Raw genomic sequence first — 19,221 nt, forward strand, 5'->3', positions numbered from 1 at the left:
CCTCATAACATGTTGTGGAGAGGAGAGTACCAACAAGCGTATTACGATGGTTTTGATGGTGGTGAAAGCGTTGACAATGGTGCGCTGATGGAGGTGAATGAAGCGTGAATTGCCCAGCCACCACGACTCCACCTCGCAACCAAAACGCAAGCACAAAGACGAGTTTCGATCCGCGAAATTCAACAACGAAAGCTGTGTTTATAAATGAAGATCGCTCATCGCATTCTTTGTTTGATTTCAATCGCAAATTCTGGGCACTACTTTTTAAGGGTTTTGATTTTCTTTTGAGTGTTTATGAAACAGAGTAGAAGAGGAGTTTGATCAGTGTGTGTAAGGGAACAGGAAGGATTTTTTTTTTTATTTTAATCATTTTTTTTTAAAGGGAATTCAATCGTTTTTTTTTTCTTTTTGTTTTCTATTTTAACTAGCAACGACAACTAACAGAGCTTAACGTCGGTTAATTACCGTTGATAATATAGGGTATTGTTAATTAAAAATAGTAAGGTGGAGGGCATAGCTTAGACGTTTTAAAAACCGTGGGTACAGCTTAGAAACCGAAGAAGTTTAGGGGCATAGCTTAGAAAAACCCAATTATGTTAATATAGGATATTCACTTGAATTTTCTCTTATTATTCTACAATACGCCAACTTTATGAGAGCTTTGCATTTGAGCAATCGAAAGACATATCATATCTGCAAGTACTCACATAATGAAGTCAGATTATCAGATTTTTTTTTTAAAAAAAAAAAGTTTATGTACGAGTAGTAGAAATCAATCTTCAGCGTCTTAATCAAAAATTTCATGTCTTCAAGTGGCCGTATAAGGTTTTACAAAGTTACAAAAAACTAACTCATTACGCCCCTTCTCTAATCTCTATGGATGCAAATTGCAGACGAGGCACTATCGCAGGTGTCCGCCATAGTAAAGAATATGGTTTACTTCTTAGGTGACATAAAAGCAACCCTAGAGTAGTTGTATAAACCGTATTGACAAATCACTGTACACTATAATATGAACAAAAAGCATATGCAGAAATTAGTACGACTGTACCCTACACTCAATGCAGCAGAAAACCTTGCTGTGACTTAGTGATGACCTTTTCTGAAAGCTTAGAAGACTCAGCCACCACCATGTTTGTCTTTCTGACCTTCAGCACTTGCAAGTAGTCGCAACCTGTTTCAAATAATGAGCAGTCAGAAACACACAGAGAAGAAAGGAAGGAGAGGCCAAAGGTATCAAAATACAAAATGGGGGCAAAAATGTAAATAAACTTTTTCAGGGTTAAAATGGTCAGGGAGAAATGTCATACTAGAACAAGCTAGCCATTTAGCCATCCCATGACTGATAAGATTCACCAACTTCAGCTCAACTCCAAGTTTGTGGCTTTAGACGCATAACCCCACTTAAATTCAATGCAACATCAACAACATAACAGAAATAAAATACTGAAAAGGCCATTACCAGTTTACCCCCCCCCTCCCCCCCAAAATATGAACAAATTAGTATAATTTGAGGGAAAACTAAGGCCCAGCCCAGCCCAGCTCAGTCAATGAGAACAGGCCCTAAAATAATAGACTTTGAGAGTGCCAGAAACAACTTGGAAAAGAGCTGGCAAGCCTGCAATTGGGAGAAAGAGATGAGAAGGATATTTTCCTGAAAATTTTTTATATTTATCTTTTCTCCGAAAACACCCATGAAGGTTAACTAATCTCCGATTTTTTTTTGATATTTGTTAGTAAATCTGCTAAATAGTTTAAGGTAGATCCATCAAGAAGTATTATTTAGAAAGGTAGGTCCCTTAAAGAATATTCCCCAAGCAAACTAAATGCACATAGATTTTTACAGTTGGGAAGGGAAAGATAGAAAGAGAGACATACACAAAAATCATGTCAACTTAGTGCGATGTATCTCATCCACATGTATAAGCCCACCACCATCTGATCCACAACAAACACAACCATCGCCATGCTTCCTAATTTGGGCAGGAAAAAAAAACACAATTGCATGATTAATTTGATTAGGGAATTTCCAAAAGCAGTAACTTTATTATAAATTACCTGTTTTTAATGAGCAGGTTAAGTTTCTCATGAAAAAATCCTAGCTTTCCTTCGTACTCCATAGAATCCACCTGAAATTAATTAGATCATACTATTAACAAGCTGGAGGTTACGGAAATGGGCATGTTAAGACAGATAGCTAGTTTTAAAAAATAAAAAAAATGGCCAGGGAGAGTGGCTGGATAATAATATGGTGGGGGCAAGGGAGGGAGATGCAGGGCAGAACATGGAGTACCGAGCTGGTTAAGAGGGGTGATTGAAGAATACCAGGGGGTTTTTCAATAGCCAGAAGTGTTGCCTCCCATTCGGGGGCATGAACACTCGATACATGGGCATGGTCTTATTTGTGAGATGCTAGTAGTGGAATAATTAAGCCCTCAACTATTCCAGACTGGGAGGCTAGTTAAGGGCTTAATTGTTCCAGAATGTGAGGAATTAAGCCTGCAACTTCAAAATACACTCAAAACCTGGTGCAAGAAATAGGGTGGTAGACGCCTTGTCAAGGAAGGGAGGTGAAGTGGTTCAGTTGGGAGCCTTCATCAATCATCACATTACAGGGGGGATGGATTGGAACGAGTTGAGAAAGGAGGTTCAAAGCGATTCTGAAGTTCTGAACTGGGAAAAATTCAGCAGAATGATGGTAGGCGAGGAAGGAAATCAGGGCTATTCGTGTGAAGGTGGCAGATTAATGTTCTGAGGGAGAGTGGTCATTCCCAGAGAATACCATGACACTCCTGTATCAGGGCACTAGGGAGAAACTAAGACCTATTTAAGAATTGCAGCTGAGCGGTATTGGATGGGTATGAGAAAAGACATTTGGAGCTATGTGAAACAATGCACGGTCTGTCAACGGTGCTAGTATTCACATAGCTGAGTGTGGTTCAGCCTGTCAACGGTCTGTTCAGTCTGTCAACAGTGTAGATAAGAAGAGAAGAGATGAAGGGAGAAGGGGTATACTTCAGATCAACAATCTTAAGAGATGAAGAGATAACTTACATTCTCGAGCATAGAATTATCAGCTGGAATTCCTATTGCACCATCTAACAACAATCTTGATGGAAATTCAGGAAATTTGGGACATGGAATTGTCTCCTCGGCTCCAGCAAGCCTCTGTCAAAACCAAAGTTAGTTAACCGAATAAAAAAAAAAAAAAAAAAATTGAAAAGTTTCAGGATTTCGTCTTACCTTCAGCACCATCCGTCCACCGACACATGGTTCAAGGAGGTAAAAATGAGGCATAGAAAAAAAATTCATAGTATCAAGATTAAATGGACCTCGACATATCAACCCCAGTTGTTTTATTGCAAGTGTGTAGCAAAGTTTTTCGAAAGCTATTACATGCGACGACTCTTCTGGAATGACCCAGTAAGGTCTTCCAATCACCAAACCTATCAAAAAACAAGTAACACAAATAATGAAACGTGTATTCAGTGACATATGTTTAGATCATAAGCAGCTAATTACTTTCTTAATATACACTTGTTTAGGCATGGTCATGCCTTATAGGACATTCTAAAGCAGCACATATTCCTTGCCAACAGATATCTGATGTTGAGCACCCAATTATGATAACTAGTCAACAACAGACAGAAGATACTTCTTACAATGTCATTTCAAGTGAGAAATTATTAAACATCAACATCAAGACCCATAGATAAGGTTACTTCCATACATCAGTAATGTTAGCAAAAATACATGCAACAATCGAAAATCAAAAAACAATAAAGTTTACGATTCATAGTTTATTATTATTTCAATCCTTCTTTTAATCTCTCTTTCCTATTTCAATTCTAGCTCCTAATTTGATTAAAGGTGAAACACAAAGCATTTAAACCAAAAAAAAAATGATTATAGCACTGTATAATCAAGTATATGGAGATAATGCAGCCAATAATGCAAACATGAGAGCACATGTCTCTCAAATACAAATTATAGCACTGTATAATCAAGTATATGGAGATAACACATGTAACATTCCATGACTTAGTGTGTGAGTGGTTGTTTAGAGCAAAATTAAGGCATAAAAAAGAAATCCTTAATATAAAATGAGGTTCTACTTTCACTTGGCATTTATAATTCCTCATTGTGATTGTGCTGGAAGAAAACCAAGATATACTATAAAACTCCATGTTTTTTAACCAAGCATTACAAGGAATTCAACTCGAGTCTGAAATTAATTATAAACTGGAATTTACGATTCCCACTCTCCCATAAAATCAAGGAACATTTGAAGAGCATACTTCTGGTCCTGCCTAGATGCAAAGTACCAGAAAGTGGCAAGCCTAATTAATGCACTGCTATTTAAACTAAAAAAAGAAATAAAAATGAAAAAAGAAATTCAGTACATGGGAATTAAATGGAAAAAAAATTAATATAGCAACTCTTTCAATCCTAAATGATAAACAATTGAAGCCACTAACCTTTATCCAAAGAAGTCAATCCAGTGCTCCCAATTACATCAAATCTAACAGCACCGGGAGCTTCTTTGAGTTTTTCGCAACTCCTAGACTCTTCTTCTAGTAAGGTATCTTCATCAATGGTTGTGGAGTTAAGCATTTGATGATACCCATGTGCCTACATATTGAAATCAAATTTTATTACCATCATCTATAATTTTGGAAAAAAACATATACATGAAGCAAAATAAGAGAAACTACTTCAACAAACTTTAGTACCTGACAAAGGGAGAATTCATTTAGTATCTGATTTGAGGAACTAAACAATCTGCAGTATATTGAACGATTATTGCTCCTTTGAAAGTAAAAAAGAAGCCTCCAATCCTCTATCGTCTTTCAATTCTTCAATCCATTTTTTTGCTTTTTTATTCATTCCCAGTTCATCTGCAGTTTATATCCATTGCTTGGATGCTTTAAATCAGCTCAAAAAATGTATATTGTTGCAACATATGTATTAATACTATTTCTTAGCATTAAGAAAAGAATTGCAGTGTAATGTAACTGTCCATAAGAAAATTTGCCCTCAAATCTCAATTAATGAGTCATTAAATTGGCAATCCTGGTATCATAGTCCAAGGTGGATCCAGCCTAAGACGACTTGCTTTCAATAGTCTACTACAGTACGAAAACAGACTGCCTAAACATCAAGGGCATAAACATGACATGTAGGTGCCATAAAGTACTATATCAGGTGGATAACTTTCCGAAACACTTAAAGATGCTTTGGAAATTAGCTATTTTAAGTAAGACATCTAACAAGAAAAAACATACTTCCCTCAAAAATACTTTACATGGAACGCAAAAAAGCACCTTGAAGAAATGCATCACACAAGTTATTCATATCACAGTTCTTAAGGATCACAGATTCCACATAATTGTCTCTGCCTTCAGCATCCTGTATAGAGCAGACAGCAGTGACTTTGAAATTAAAAGGATCACTATTCTTAAGAGAAGTTTGGAACGCTTTCATAATAAATGTAACAAGCAAATATACCGGTAAAATCACCGTAGAGTCTACTTTGCTCTGTATACATGCACCGATCAAAATTATTTTGCCCTTAGTTTCTTTTCTTCTAGCAGATACTAACATTCGATCATTAAGGATCAATGCAAGGTTCCCATCTGCACAATTTTCCACCACAAAAAAAAATAAAAAATAAAATAATTATTAATGCATGTAATTAGTGCAAATGGAGCACAAAGGGAAATAAAGAGAGACCTTTTGGAAGGGTTGTTCTCTCAAGCAAATGTGGAGCATAACAACAGGACAGCGCGTTGACAGCATCATGCCAATCAAGTAGGTTGAAGCTTTCGGGAGAGTATGCAACCTTAAGCTGTTGATGCAAACACAAATACGTTCAGAACTTAAGCTTCACAGATGAGAAATAGACAGTAGTCTTGTATGAAGAAAGATGTACTTTGTGGGAATATGTCATGGGAATAGAGATTAGAGAGTATGCCAACTGAGAATAAACGCCATACTTAACCTAAGAGATATTATCCTCAAGGACTGAGACCAGTTAATTCTCCAAGAAAATACCACAACCAACACACATAGATACTCAAGAATAAAATCTGCAAATATGAACTGATTTTCCTTGAGTTATCTATCCACACACGATGCGACACTCTCCGACCTCAACCAACACACATAGATACTCTAGAATAAAATCTGCAAATATCATAATCTTGAATTCAATTGAAGAAATAAGCAAAAACCTAACCTCAGATTCGGATTGTAAGTAGCAAAGAGCAATTCGATCGTTGAGAGAAGACAACACAAACAGATTTGCGAATTGAAGTAGGCTATCCTTGATTAACTTCAAGAATTGAGGTGAAAGAGTGCGAAGATCAAGAATGAATGCTAAAAACGCCATGAGATAATTGCTTTGCTTCGATTGAAAAAAATGGAAGAGAAGAAATTGATTTTGAAAGGAAAATGAGGAATGTAATATCTTTCATTTGGATGACTAATATATAAACAAGGGAATTGGGTGGAAAAGAAATAGTGGACATCGATTATGAACAACTTAGAGCCTGCAGGGGGAAACATTGTGAAGGGAGATTTTTTTTTTTTTTTTTTTTTTTTTTTTTTTGATAGAAATGAATATTAGAACTTAGAACAAACAAAATTGCAGTGATGGAGTAAGAGTTCAGCATGGAAGAAGGATGAGTAATAAAAAAAAAAAAAAAAAAAAAGCCACGTAGCCCGGGCCCACACCTCAAAATTGTGTATAAATTTTTAATTCTATTTTTTTTTTTTTTTTTCTTTCAGGAAAGGCAATTAATTACATAAACTGATAAACTCCAAATATGTTCTCTTCAATATATTTTAGATTTTTTGTTCAGATCAGATTAGAACTATTTAGACCAGATCAACCAGGGCACATACTTTATTATTATTTTTTTTTGAAAATATTATTATTATTATTATTATTATTATTAAAGAGTTAGTAATAATTATAATAAAAATTATATAATAGTATAAAATAAAGTTGTTAAACAATGATAATAAAATTCAGATCAAATCAAACATATATAAGTCAAATCAAAAGTATTCAGACCAGATCAGACGAAGAGAACAAGTCAAAAATGTCGTCATTACACATTTACATGTTATAAAATTAACATTTGTACTTTGAAATATTATTTATTTAGTGAACTTATTTATAATCGTAATTATAAAGTATTCAATTTGAATTTTTTAGGTTTTCTCTAAAATAATTATAGTACTCCCTCCGTTTCAAGTTACTCGCAACAAAGGAGGGAGTTGCAGACTCCTAGGCAAAAGATCATAAGCTTGATTATTGAAAAATTAGGGATACACTTAAGTACTAATCCAACCCAAAACCAACACCTAGCACCACCACCACCTACAACTAGCACCACCACCTACAGCTAGCACCACCACCAACACCTACCACCACCAGTCCACCACGAAACCACCACAAAACCACCCACGAATCCACCCCCGATTCCACCACAAAACCACCCACGAATCCACCCACGAAACCACCCCCAAACACACCCACGAATCCACCCCCGAATCCATAACCTAACACCACCCACGCACGAACCCAAATTCCGAACCCAAAAACTCAAGAATTCAAATTTCAAACACCAAAACCCACAACCCACCACCATCCTGCACGTACCCAGATTTCGAACCCAAAACCCACAACCCAGATTTCGAACCCAAACCCACAAGCGAGGGGACGGCCGACAACGTCATGACTTCCGGCGAGGTGTTGTGGTCGAATTGAGGGTAGATCGGTGAAGAAAGAGATAGAAATTCTGGGTATGGTGGTGGTGGTGGTAGTAGTAGTGGTAATGGTGGTGACGGTAGTGGTGGTGGTTGGCAATTTAATTAAATTGGGAGGGGAATGATTTTGGGGAAATTGATTAAGTTAATTAATGTAGAGTTTAAGTTAATGAGATAAAATCAAAAGTTTAATTAAGGTGTTTAAAACCAAAAGTAAGGGCATATTTGTAAAATCACACTAAAAAACTTACTATAAAAGGAAAAAAAAAACTTGTTGCAAGTAATGTGAAACGACCATTTTTGGTAATTATTGCGAGTAACTTGAAACGGAGGGAGTATATCAAAATTTTTGCACTCGATATACTTCCTCCGTTCTTTTATTATTGCACCACTTGACTTTTAAGGAAATTTCACAAATATTGCACCATTTTAATTTAAAGAAACAAAATATGTGTGTTCACATTGTAAATATCCAATATACCCTTACTTTTAACACTTGATTCTTTACTTTATTTTTACATCACATGGCCTTATTTGTACTTTTACCCTTCTCTCTCCACATTTTTCCCACTACCAAAAAATGTGAGCCCAACATGTATGGTGCAATAATTAAAAAACGGAGGAAGTATATATTATTATAGTACACAAACAAACGTAGAAATATTTTCTTTGGAAAGAGGGAGATGAAGCAATCAAATATAATTCACCATTTTTTTATTTTTTTTTTGAAAGAGTATAACTTCACATCACAGAATGAGAATAATGTCAATTTTTTTTCCCTTTTTAAAAACCTAACATACCCGTAAAAAAAAAAAAAAAAAAAAAAAATAAAAGATTTATATGATTATGAACATGTATGTGCTTGATTCAACATATGTTCTTCATTTACACTTGAATCTACACCGCGATTGAGGCTAGTAACGGAACGTTGTTCTAGTATAGAATATTGTTCATCATCATCACCATCATCATCAATTGAAATTACTTCATCATCAACTTCATTAGGAAGCCTACATCTTTCACCAAGTATAATCCTCTTAGTCCATAATGACTCGGAATCATGCTTTGTCTTCATATGACTTAATTCGGATGCCTTGTCCTTAAAATCGGACGCCTTATCCTTAATCTTCATAGACATTCTCATGCTAAGACTTGAGGATAACTTCCTTCTTCTTGATCCTTTTGACATGTAATTTTGTAAAGATGATGGTGACTTATCAATATTGGAGGGTTGATTTGTCTTTTTGTTCCCTATAGTTTCACCAAATTCTAGCTTTGTGGCTGCCGGTGGTGGTGGTAATGGCTTCGATAAACCACCATCATCGTTCGTCGTGGTGGTTGTAGTATGATCAATGTTATTTGTATCTTGTGATTGTGAGGGAGGTGAATCCGTTGATTCTGTTGTCATGGTTGTTGTAATTCGTGCATTCTTTTTCTCTTCTTCGTGTTGAGATTTAAAACTTTTCTTGGAACACATTCCACATAAACTTGATACGGTAGCGATCATAGCTACAACCCACGTAACAAATAATGCTAACGATAATATTGGGTGAATTGATGTTATTACCATGTTTGAAGGAAATTTTCTTCCCATGCTAAATATTTCACCCTTAAAAGGGTGTTTTTCTTCCAAAAATCCCTTTCAATCCCTCCTTTTTGTTCTTTTGCTAGCTTTACAATTAATTTTATTTAATACGATCAATTGACGAAGCCTGAAAAGGTAAAGGGATGGACGTGTTTCTCTTACTCCATAATGTTTCAAATGAAGATGAATACATCAATTTGATAATAGTTATTACAAGGGTGGTTTAGGATTTGAAATTGCGCCCCTTCTCAATTTAAAGGGGCATATGATTAATTGTATGATTTGAAGAAATTTGCTATAATAGTCTTTGCTTTAAGTTTCATCTGTATTTTGGATATGCTTTTCATATTTGTTAGTGTAAGGATTAACATGCTTTTCATATTTGTTAGTGTAAGGATTAACAAAAATGAAAAGAAAAAAAAAAATATTTTTTTTATTTTCTTTCGTAATCTACTTTGTTTCCTTAACATTGCTATAAACATATAGATCCTTCAATATAGGACGGACATGAGGAAAAGGATAATGAGGGAGATCGCATCATTTTGACTTGACATATTTGTATGATACCATAAATAGTAAATTCTATTATGTCAAACCGTTAACACAGGTTATATATATTTGACCAAAGAAAATGTTAAACATATAACTCTTAGTTTGACAGAAAATAAAGATATAGCGTTCTTGTTGTTCCTTGCTTGACAACCAACTTTATAGCAATAAAAAACAAAAATAAAATAAAATAAAAAATGGTATAAAGAAATGTTTGAATCATATAGTAGCCACTTCAAAAAGGTTTATATTAAAATGAAGGCCTTGTATATTTAGGTGTTTGAAATTGAATTTGATTTTGATCGTTTTAAAAACTTTGATTATTATCTTTATCTTGATCGAGTTCGACTCTTTTACCATGTATACGCTCAAAATAAAATAAAATACTCTGTATGTAATTGTATTTTATCCGTAGTTTAAATTAAAGGAAGAAAAATCACAATTAAGACTTTGATATATAAATTTGCCTCAATGTTAATACGGAGTACAAAGTAGTATTGAATGGTCCGATTTCTATTTGTAATTTTCACACACAGACACACATATAAGGATTGTTCTGTTTAGCTTAATTTCAATTCAGTTCAGCTCCAATCAGTTCAGTACAGTTCCAATCAACAATTCATTTCTATTCAGTCAGCCCCAATCAATTCAGTTGAGTTCAGTTAATTTGTTTTCAATAAATCGAAACAGGCCCATAGTTGATGACATTAATGTTCAAAGGTACAAATTGAAAATCGTGTTTGAATTGACTTTACATTGTGATTATTGTTTGTACTCAGTATATCATAATTCATAAACAAGTTTTGTATGATTAGTTGATTACATATTTACATAATTTGGTCTTCAAAAACCACAATATGTCATTAATGTTCTTTCTAATTAAGAAATTAATGAGATGCATTCTTAAGTTTTTTTTTGTTTTTTTTAGATTTTAACACCTGCTAAAAAAACGAAAATGGTTTTTAACACCTCCAAAAAAAAAAAGGGTATTAACACCATACAAATTTCCAAAAAATTGGTATTACCACCACTTAACGGTTTCCGTTAAAAAATTCCGTTAAATGTGGTCCACAGTGACACGTGTTACTATTTTATTTGTTTAAAAAAAATTTAAAAAATTAAAAAAAAAAATTAAAAACCTAAAACTACCCCAGCCACCCCAGCCCCACCCACCGCGCCACCACCGCTGTCCCCAAACCCACCCCCTTCCGGCGTCCCAGAGAATCGCCCGGCGCCGACGACCCCACCTCCACCACCCTTTCCTTCACCTACGTACCCCACCCCTTCCCTTTCCCCATTTTCGTTTCCCGACCCACAACCCCGAAACCACCCTAAACGAGTTTTAGGGTTTCGTTTGGGGTGGTAGGGAATCGATTAAGGGAGGGCGAAAGGAGAGGGAGGGCGTTTCCGAGGGAGGAGGAAGAGGAGGAGGGGCATTTTCCGGGGGAGGGGGCGTTTAGGGTGGTTTCGGGGTGGTGGGTCGGGAAACGAAAATGGGGAGAGGGAAGGGGTGGGGTGCGTAGGTGGAGGAAAGGGTGGTGGGGGTGGGGTCGCCGGCGCCAGGCGATTCTCTGGGACGTCGGACGCCGGCAGGGGGTGGGTTTGGGGACGGCGGTGGGTGGGGCTAGGGTGGTTGGGGTTGTTTTAGGTTTATTTATTTTTTTAAATTTTTTTTTTTAAATTTTTTATTTTTTGTTTTTAAATTTTTTTTTATTTTTTGGCTAATAACAAAGCGACACGTGTCTATATGGCCCTACTTAACGGATTTGTAAACGGAATCAGTTACGTGGTGGTAATACCCAATTTTTTGAAATTTGGGTGGTGTTAAAATCATTTTTTTTTTGAAGTGTTAAAAACCATTTTCGGGTTTTTAGCTGGTGTTAAAATCTAAAATAACCTTTTTTTATTTTTTTTTATTTTTACGGGAAGATGCATTCTTAAGTTGATTACCTATTATCTTTCAAAAAAAAAGTTGATTACCTATTAAAATCTTTTTTACAAAACTAAAATCGGACGCCTTTCCGTCTAAGATAGCAACCCAACTAGGCTGGTATAAACCAAACCAATCATATTATATGTTGATCAATTCCTCTCCATTTTTTTTATTAAACTAAAAACATTTAAAAATGAAAGTACAAACAAAGGCTCTAGCTTAGGTCAAATCCTCGAAGACAATGACACAACTCAATGCATATACGGAGTAATATTTAAACCTAGCTCCAACGTCAACACATCATCTTTCATTATGGCTTATTGGCTTAGTACTAATGATAAAAGTTAATTAGACTTAAAATCCAAATGTGGAAAAGTAATTCTTATTTTACTTTCCAAATCATTGCTCTTATGTCGTCATGCATGAGATGAACATATCAAGTTGGTGTTGGACCTACTAAGGTCTTACCGACAAGGAAAAAGGAAAAGGCTAAAATTTTAAGTTCCATTAATTTATATTTTTATTCGTCTCTAAAAGATTGTCTTATACAAATATTTATCTTTAGTTACTCAGTAGTATCGTTCCCTTAATTATTTTTATTCTATACAATCAATACAACTCATAATAAAATGAATATTAGAGACAAGTCGACAAATTTTATAAATGGGGGAATTTGCTATTTATCATGAATTTTTTTTTAAAAAAAAAATTTACTTTGAAAATCTCTCATTTTTCTAGTGGCATAATTTTCAATGTAGTTCCTCACTTTTTTTTTTCCCATTATCTTCAAAGAAAACATATTTCAAAATTTTAAAAATATTGAAATCATTAGTCTAATAACAAGATTCTACATGACTACATTCTTACGGAATATGGAAATTTTATTTGCAATTAGAATCTTTACTACAGTATGATAAACAAAGATTTGATGCTACAAGCCTTGACTAAATAAACAATAAATGTGGTATTTAATAAATTGACCTCATAAAAAATCGTAGGGCCTTGACCAACACACATTACAAATATTTTGATGATGAAATCAAGTTGATACTTAAAGAATCGAAGGTTGGAATATCAACTATCAACAAACTGTGCACGCATGATATAATTGGGTCAGCAGTTAACCAAGAATTAAAAATGTAGGGTAGAATTAACATTAATGATAAATAGAATAGAGTAGAAATTTATGAAAGAGAAGTGGAACCATCAAATAATGATTAAAACTATAGTGTATGATATTGACCCAATTATCTTACTAGTATTATATTTATAATATGCCCTTTTGCTTCCTCAAAAGCCTACCATTTTAGGTATGAATTTGGTCCTTTATTTGCAGGGTACTCAATATTATTGGTCAGAAATTACCTTCCAACATTTTCTTTTAAGGCTACAAAAGCAAAATGGCATATCATAAGTGCCCTCTTTACTTTTCTTTCATTTTTTTTAATGCATCTTCACCATTAATTGAGTTTGAGACCCACAAGTCCGCAACTAAGTACTTATACTTTGATGTAGGTTTGTGTTTACTTCGTTTGTATTTGTATTTGGTTGCTTAGATGAAATGGATATAAGTTGTTAGATGTTATATATAAGTTTTGAATTTCTCGACTTTTAAAATTTAGATTAGATAATATGTAAGCTTTTGGACATTTAAAATTTTCACCTACTATGTATGAAGTACGAAGTATTAGATTATAATTACACGTAAGTTCGCATCAGTTTAAAATTTAAATAAGTTCATACTATATAAGTTTAGATAGATTCCGCGCAAGCTCTCTTTCCTTTTCATTCATGACAATTAACTATATAATTGCAACTTTAGAATTCCATCTCTAAATTCCACCTTTCCTCTAGTAATGGAAACATAGAGGGCTCACATCCTCACCCCCTAGTTTCCCATCAAATAATTTCAGTCCTACAAAACAAACATGGAATTTGTCATTTTGACACTAAATTTTATCACTATCCCCATATTCCCATCTACTATATGGCCACTTTTAGTCCATAATAATAATTCAAAAGTAAAAGGATAATATCAAAAATAAACTATGACCTAATGTTAGAAATTTGGAAGGACAATAATTATGGCAAAGTCCTAAAAGATACATGATGATACAAGGGAAGACCAAAGTGTGTTGTGGAATGAATGAAAAGATGGAAGATTCTCAATTTCTCACCTAAATTTATAGCATTATTGATCTAGTAATTATAAGCTTCTATTTCACATCAATGAAAAAATATACAAAAAGAAAACTAAGGAGCCATGCAATACATTTACATTAAACTTACCACAAAAAAACCCATATATAACACTCACATTTTTCCAACAGCTTTCAAATCTAACACCAGTAAATTTGTCAAAATCAAATTCATGTAACTTTCAATGTATCAACTCCAATAATAGTTGTGTCATATCTCACGACATTTACACAAGAATATGAGTATGTCGAAGATTTGTCATTCTTTTTATACACGTGGTAGTACAAATCATCTTTTAAGGGTTGTTCAAGTCTTAGGTTATGTTCACTTTAGTTACCAACCAAACATATACAAATCCCACCAAACCAATCCTAATCTTGCATTTGCTTATCACCAACTGAATTTTGGAATTACTACGTATGTATTAGTAAAGCTTATGTAATAAAAATATTTGAAAGATACGGAGCACACATTAAGATGGACCTAACAAAACCCCACGTGATGATGTCATTTTTTTTATACTCGGTATATATTAGCCTACATATACAGTAAAAGTTCAGTGAAACCAAAAAAAAGGATCAGATTTAAAAAAAAAAAAAAAAAAAAAAAAAAAACTGAACCAAATCAAACCTATGGGGTAACAAGTTTCAAATCATCGTTCAATTTAAGATATAGGGAAGGTTTATATATTTATAAACCAGCATCATTTACTACACAAGCTTACATATGCAAAAGGCTTTTTCCTGAATTGAAACTCGTCTTTGAAATATAACAAGATTATTACTGTAGTGGTGTTACAAAAACGATTCAATTAATCGAGCTCGCATTTCAGCTCATAGTCAAATATAACTAGATTATTATTGAGAGTGAAGTTGCTTGCATTAAGATAAGCTCAACCTGTTCACTTATGCAAAATTACAACTGAAAACCTTAGAAACGAATTCTAGCTTAAATTAACATCAAGTGCTATGACTTTCACTACAAAAATAAGTAGTAGATGCTGACATGGTATAAGACTTATAACAAACTGAGCCTATCTGGGACCCAGTAAATCATAATCAACCATATTAGATATATATAAAGATGGTCCATCAAAAAAGAGCTAGGACATGAGGATATTCAACTAATCATGATTATATACCCACAAAGATACTTAATTGCAATTAACATCAGTATGGAACATTAGATAAAATAAGTTATGCATTGACGAACATAATATCGAGGTCCAATGAGTTACAAGCAAGCAGCAAAAAGCATTTCACCAGAATCAGAAAAATCTAATGAGTAGGAAAACCAAACAAGCAAACAGGGCCTTTGTTTGAAGGCACCTTTTTTTCTTTTTCTTTTTTCTCCTAAACAAACTTTAATGATGGTTCCATCTTATCTGAATCAATCTATATATTATGTGTACCTACAATAGTTGGAGAAGAATCACTGAACATTTTGTTGGCTTGGATATTCACCCAATTGCTGCATTTGCCAGCTTTCATGAGGTGCAATATGTTGATGTGACGGAGAGAATTGCTGCAAAATTGATTTAGAAAAAAAGTTAGAACTACTTGCGTTTTCTCCAACTATTAAAATAAGTTACAGGAAAAATTAGATCACGCAATGGCCAATTTATTCAGAAAAGGGAAGATAAGGGCTACCCAAGTTAAAATCAAAACCACTAAAAGTATTAATAAGTTCTAAACTTCTAATAATACCTAAGCTGTGAATTTTGTAAGGTTTGATTTGGCAATAAGCAAACACAAATCAGAAGATTTGGTCTAGTATAATTTGGTTTTATTCTTATAAGTTCCTAAAAAAACGGTGAAGATAAATAGCCTAAGCCTCAATCAACGACTTGATCATATTAAGAACCATTTTTGGCATTTATATTCACGCTCTACAACAGGTTACAACAGGAAATTATTGCAGCCTTCTGCATAAACACATAATCCTCATCTTTGACAAAAGTACATTAAGATGTTCATCATTGAATATAGTGTCTTCTTACAAAGAGCATTAGGATAAAGCATAAAGCCGCTAACACACAGGATAATTAGATCATGTAGCTTTAATTTCTTTAAGTACCATCTGATTCATCTTGTAGAGGTCATTTGACTAATCAACCATGAATGTCCTTTTCCACTGTTTACACAGGAAAAAACATATAAAATCACACACTTTAACTTTGCAAAGCAATCTAACCTTACTAGGGAAAATTTTGAGGGGTAATATAATCTGATTATGCACACACATGCGACTTAATAAAATTCAGACAAGGAATACTGAAAAGAAACCAATCTTTCTGACAAAATTTCTTGATGAGGCAAGAGGTATCAAAAAAGCATGTAAGATACGAAAGCAATAACCTCCATTTTCGTCAAAAGCTCTTCCGCGTTGGGGGCAGATACTACTATATCACGCGCATCTTGTTTGATAAATCCTTCTTTTACACCGTTGTCAAAAAGTTGAAGCAAACAATCATAATAGCCATCGACATTGAGAAGGCCCACCTGAAACACCAGATAACATAACAACAATGACAATATGCACTTTAACTTATCCTTAATTTTTAACAAATTAAACATGAAGTTTACCGGTTTCTTGTGAATTCCGAGCTGAGCCCAGGTTATCATCTCCAACATCTCTTCCATTGTACCATACCCACCTATGAAACGATTGAAACTGTTTACACACATTGAAGTACACACATCTGTGAAGGCTTGGAACTCAAAAAATGCAGTATCCATACCAGGAAGAGCAATAAAAGCTTCAGCCTCTCGAGCCATTTCAGCTTTTCTTTCATGCATGTCTGCAACAATTCTTACTTCTCCAACAGATTCTCCAGATATCTGATCATCTCATTCACATTAAAAGCATAAGAACAAAGAAGCCCAAGTTTTCTTTTGATTTATATTTACCCTTCTAATTCATTTTGACAATCCTTAACTAGTTAAGCATAAATGCATAATAATACTGGAAAAGAATCATAAAATATGTGAGCAATAGAACTATAAGTAGGAGTACCTAACTAACAACATAGTAACAGATATACATGCCTCCAATAGTCCAATCTATCTTCATCCCCAATTATTATAAGGAAAGACAGGGTTGACCTAAAAAACTTCCACACATACTAAACAATTTTCTTTTTTTTTTGGTCAAAACCATGCATCAAACAGGTACTAATGACTAAATGATTACTAAATCAAATTATCAATAAACCACATCAACTATTGCAAGAATTAAAAGCACAAATACCTCAATAGGCATGAGAGCATGAGGTATGACACTGCATTCAAGAGGAAAAAAAATCAAATAAGGTAAAGAACAGAAATTCAACTTCATATTTCATATTAAATTGAAGAAATGTTCATAAAATTACCCCAAAACATGGCAGCCTCCACTAAACACTCTCCTGGAAATTAACCCCATTAATCCAACACTTCCACCACCATAAACCAAATCCATCTTCCTTTTCACCTACAAAACCATATATTATTATGGTAAATATTCAAATTAATTCACAGTGGCATTTTATCAAACACCATATACTCACAGCAAGCAAAAATCATCAAATGGGTCAAAATATATGCATAACAATAAATAATTTACCAAATTAAAAAACCCATTTCTTAAATTTATCAAACCATCAATATACAAAATTCAATCTTCAAATAAGATGAAAACATTCATTAGCCCATCATTCAAAATCCAATTTTGGAACCATTAATGCAGATTATTAATCATTATATTGACTAATATGATTAAACATACATTTAATAAATAATAAAAAAATAAATAAAAATACAGAAAATTGAGGAGAACAAACCAGTTCATTGCCCAAATCAATGGCACCATCACTGAAAACTTGTCTATAACCAGGATTACTCCCACAAAATACACAAACCCGTTTGAATTTACTTCCTGTATTAATATTATTATCTTCCATTTTCAAGGAATAATTGTACAACAAAATAATAATACGAGTAATAATAATACAAATACAATTGATAGAATTTTGCAAAGTTTTCAAAGCATTGAGTGAGAAAGAATTGTAGATAACGCAAGCTTATAAAAAAATTTATCGCAAAAGACAAGTGCTACTTAGATTTCTAGATCAACCAAAAATTAAAAAGTTGGGAAATCCCAGAAAGATAACAAAATAAGAGAGTTTGGGTTGGTCTCCAAATTTTGTGACACAAAGTTAGCTTATTTATTGTAATCAAATACAGAAAAAGTGCTATTCAAAAAATCATAAAAATATAAATTGAGGGGAAAAAAAAAATTAAGGGTGAAAGGAAAAAAAAAATTAATGGTGAAAGGAAAAAAAAAATAATAGGAGTAATAAAAAAAAGTGGGATTTTGAAGTAATGATGAGAAATTGGAAAGTAAAAGCAAAGTTTTTCTTTGCTACCAAAAAAATTTGGAGAAGAAGAAAGTGAGGGGTCCTCTAATACTCAATAGGGGGTTTCACAAATTAACAAATCAAAGGCTTTGGTTTGTTGATTCTAGATTTGTAAAATAGTGGAATTGTACGTTAGCCAATGTCTAGGAACCAATTCTCCAATGAGAATTTTTTATTTTTACAGATATTAGTCTTTATCTAATGCTTTTGGACGTTGTGAAAATGACATGTAGTCAATAATTTAAATTAAAGTATTGGGTAAGTTTGAATAGTACCTAAAAATCTTGGCAAAAAAAAATGTACCTTAAATTATAGGTGATCAAAATTGACCCGTGCTAATTTGACTCTAAATTGAAGCGTAGTTTGTGACCTATGTTGATTATTGGGCCTCAATCATGAATTTACTATTTAGGTTTTATAGTATTTACTATCGAGGGTGCTTGACTATTCCTCACTCAATCCAATTGTATTGATACATGCAAAATATTTTGCTAGGAAAAAAAGTTTTTCTTTACATCTCAACCCATGATCACCTACATGTGGGAAGAAATAGCTTTGCTTTTGCCCATTACTAAAATTGATTGATTTTACATGAAATTTGAATTATCAATAGGCTCAAATTTAATTCTACCCAATTTAAGTATAAATAAATTAAATGGCTTGTCACTCTATAAGTTGACTTATCAAGTATAACAACAATATTCAATTTGACATGACCCTACCAAGCTTAGGCTTGATTAAGTGTTCAAGCCAATCATATTGCAACATGACATAAAAGTAAAC

The 19,221-nt window shown here is 33.6% G+C and overlaps 2 protein-coding genes across 7 annotated transcripts; both read right to left on the bottom strand.

Moving 5' to 3' along the window:
- Positions 1-778: 778 nt before the first annotated feature.
- LOC110705414 lies at positions 779-6,962 on the bottom strand. 4 transcript variants are annotated; one of them, XM_021883276.1, is made up of 10 exons: positions 6,239-6,955; positions 5,734-5,848; positions 5,509-5,636; positions 4,734-4,898; positions 4,479-4,632; positions 3,244-3,446; positions 3,055-3,168; positions 2,059-2,129; positions 1,879-1,973; positions 779-1,174 (listed from the first exon to the last, which is right to left on the bottom strand). In XM_021883276.1, exons 5-9 carry the CDS (start codon positions 4,612-4,614, stop codon positions 1,886-1,888), a joined length of 612 nt encoding a protein of 203 aa, XP_021738968.1. In that variant the 5' UTR covers positions 4,615-4,632; positions 4,734-4,898; positions 5,509-5,636; positions 5,734-5,848; positions 6,239-6,955; the 3' UTR covers positions 779-1,174; positions 1,879-1,885. The 4 variants fall into 4 exon arrangements, with proteins under 4 accessions (XP_021738968.1, XP_021738967.1, XP_021738969.1 ...); XM_021883275.1 differs by having other exon boundaries at positions 4,734-5,409; XM_021883277.1 differs by lacking the exons at positions 779-1,174; positions 1,879-1,973; positions 2,059-2,129; ... (1 more) ...; positions 3,244-3,446; positions 4,479-4,632 and adding an exon at positions 5,325-5,409 and having other exon boundaries at positions 4,736-4,898; positions 6,239-6,959.
- Positions 6,963-15,199: 8,237 nt separating this feature from the next.
- LOC110705415 (cytokinin riboside 5'-monophosphate phosphoribohydrolase LOG8-like) lies at positions 15,200-18,505 on the bottom strand. 3 transcript variants are annotated; one of them, XM_021883280.1, is made up of 8 exons: positions 17,863-18,500; positions 17,416-17,513; positions 17,292-17,322; positions 16,783-16,882; positions 16,628-16,698; positions 16,400-16,543; positions 16,119-16,175; positions 15,450-15,566 (listed from the first exon to the last, which is right to left on the bottom strand). In XM_021883280.1, exons 1-7 carry the CDS (start codon positions 17,980-17,982, stop codon positions 16,149-16,151), a joined length of 591 nt encoding a protein of 196 aa, XP_021738972.1. In that variant the 5' UTR covers positions 17,983-18,500; the 3' UTR covers positions 15,450-15,566; positions 16,119-16,148. The 3 variants fall into 3 exon arrangements, with proteins under 3 accessions (XP_021738971.1, XP_021738970.1, XP_021738972.1); XM_021883279.1 differs by lacking the exon at positions 16,119-16,175 and having other exon boundaries at positions 15,200-15,566; positions 17,863-18,497; XM_021883278.1 differs by lacking the exon at positions 16,119-16,175 and having other exon boundaries at positions 15,200-15,566; positions 16,628-16,882; positions 17,863-18,505.
- Between the last annotated feature and the right edge of the window lie 716 nt (positions 18,506-19,221).

The sequence above is a fragment of the Chenopodium quinoa genome, unplaced genomic scaffold, assembly GCF_001683475.1.
Source record: "Chenopodium quinoa cultivar QQ74 unplaced genomic scaffold, ASM168347v1, whole genome shotgun sequence".
NCBI lineage: Eukaryota > Viridiplantae > Streptophyta > Magnoliopsida > Caryophyllales > Amaranthaceae > Chenopodium > Chenopodium quinoa.

Excerpts from the sequence above, each read along its gene's own strand:
- LOC110705414 (XM_021883274.1), bottom strand. The coding sequence starts at position 6,391 with ATGGCGTTTTTAGCATTCATTCTTGATCTTCGCACTCTTTCACCTCAA. Across the intron at positions 5,849-6,238 it reads ACTTACAATCCGAATCTGAG|CTTAAGGTTGCATACTCTCC; the intron begins GTTAGGTTTTTG and ends TTGCATCAACAG. Across the intron at positions 5,637-5,733 it reads GAGAACAACCCTTCCAAAAG|ATGGGAACCTTGCATTGATC; the intron begins GTCTCTCTTTAT and ends AAAATTGTGCAG.
- LOC110705415 (XM_021883278.1), bottom strand. The coding sequence starts at position 17,982 with ATGGAAGATAATAATATTAATACAGGAAGTAAATTCAAACGGGTTTGT. Across the intron at positions 17,323-17,415 it reads GGAGGCTGCCATGTTTTGGG|TGTCATACCTCATGCTCTCA; the intron begins GTAATTTTATGA and ends TCTTGAATGCAG. Across the intron at positions 16,544-16,627 it reads TCGGAATTCACAAGAAACCG|GTGGGCCTTCTCAATGTCGA; the intron begins GTAAACTTCATG and ends CTGGTGTTTCAG.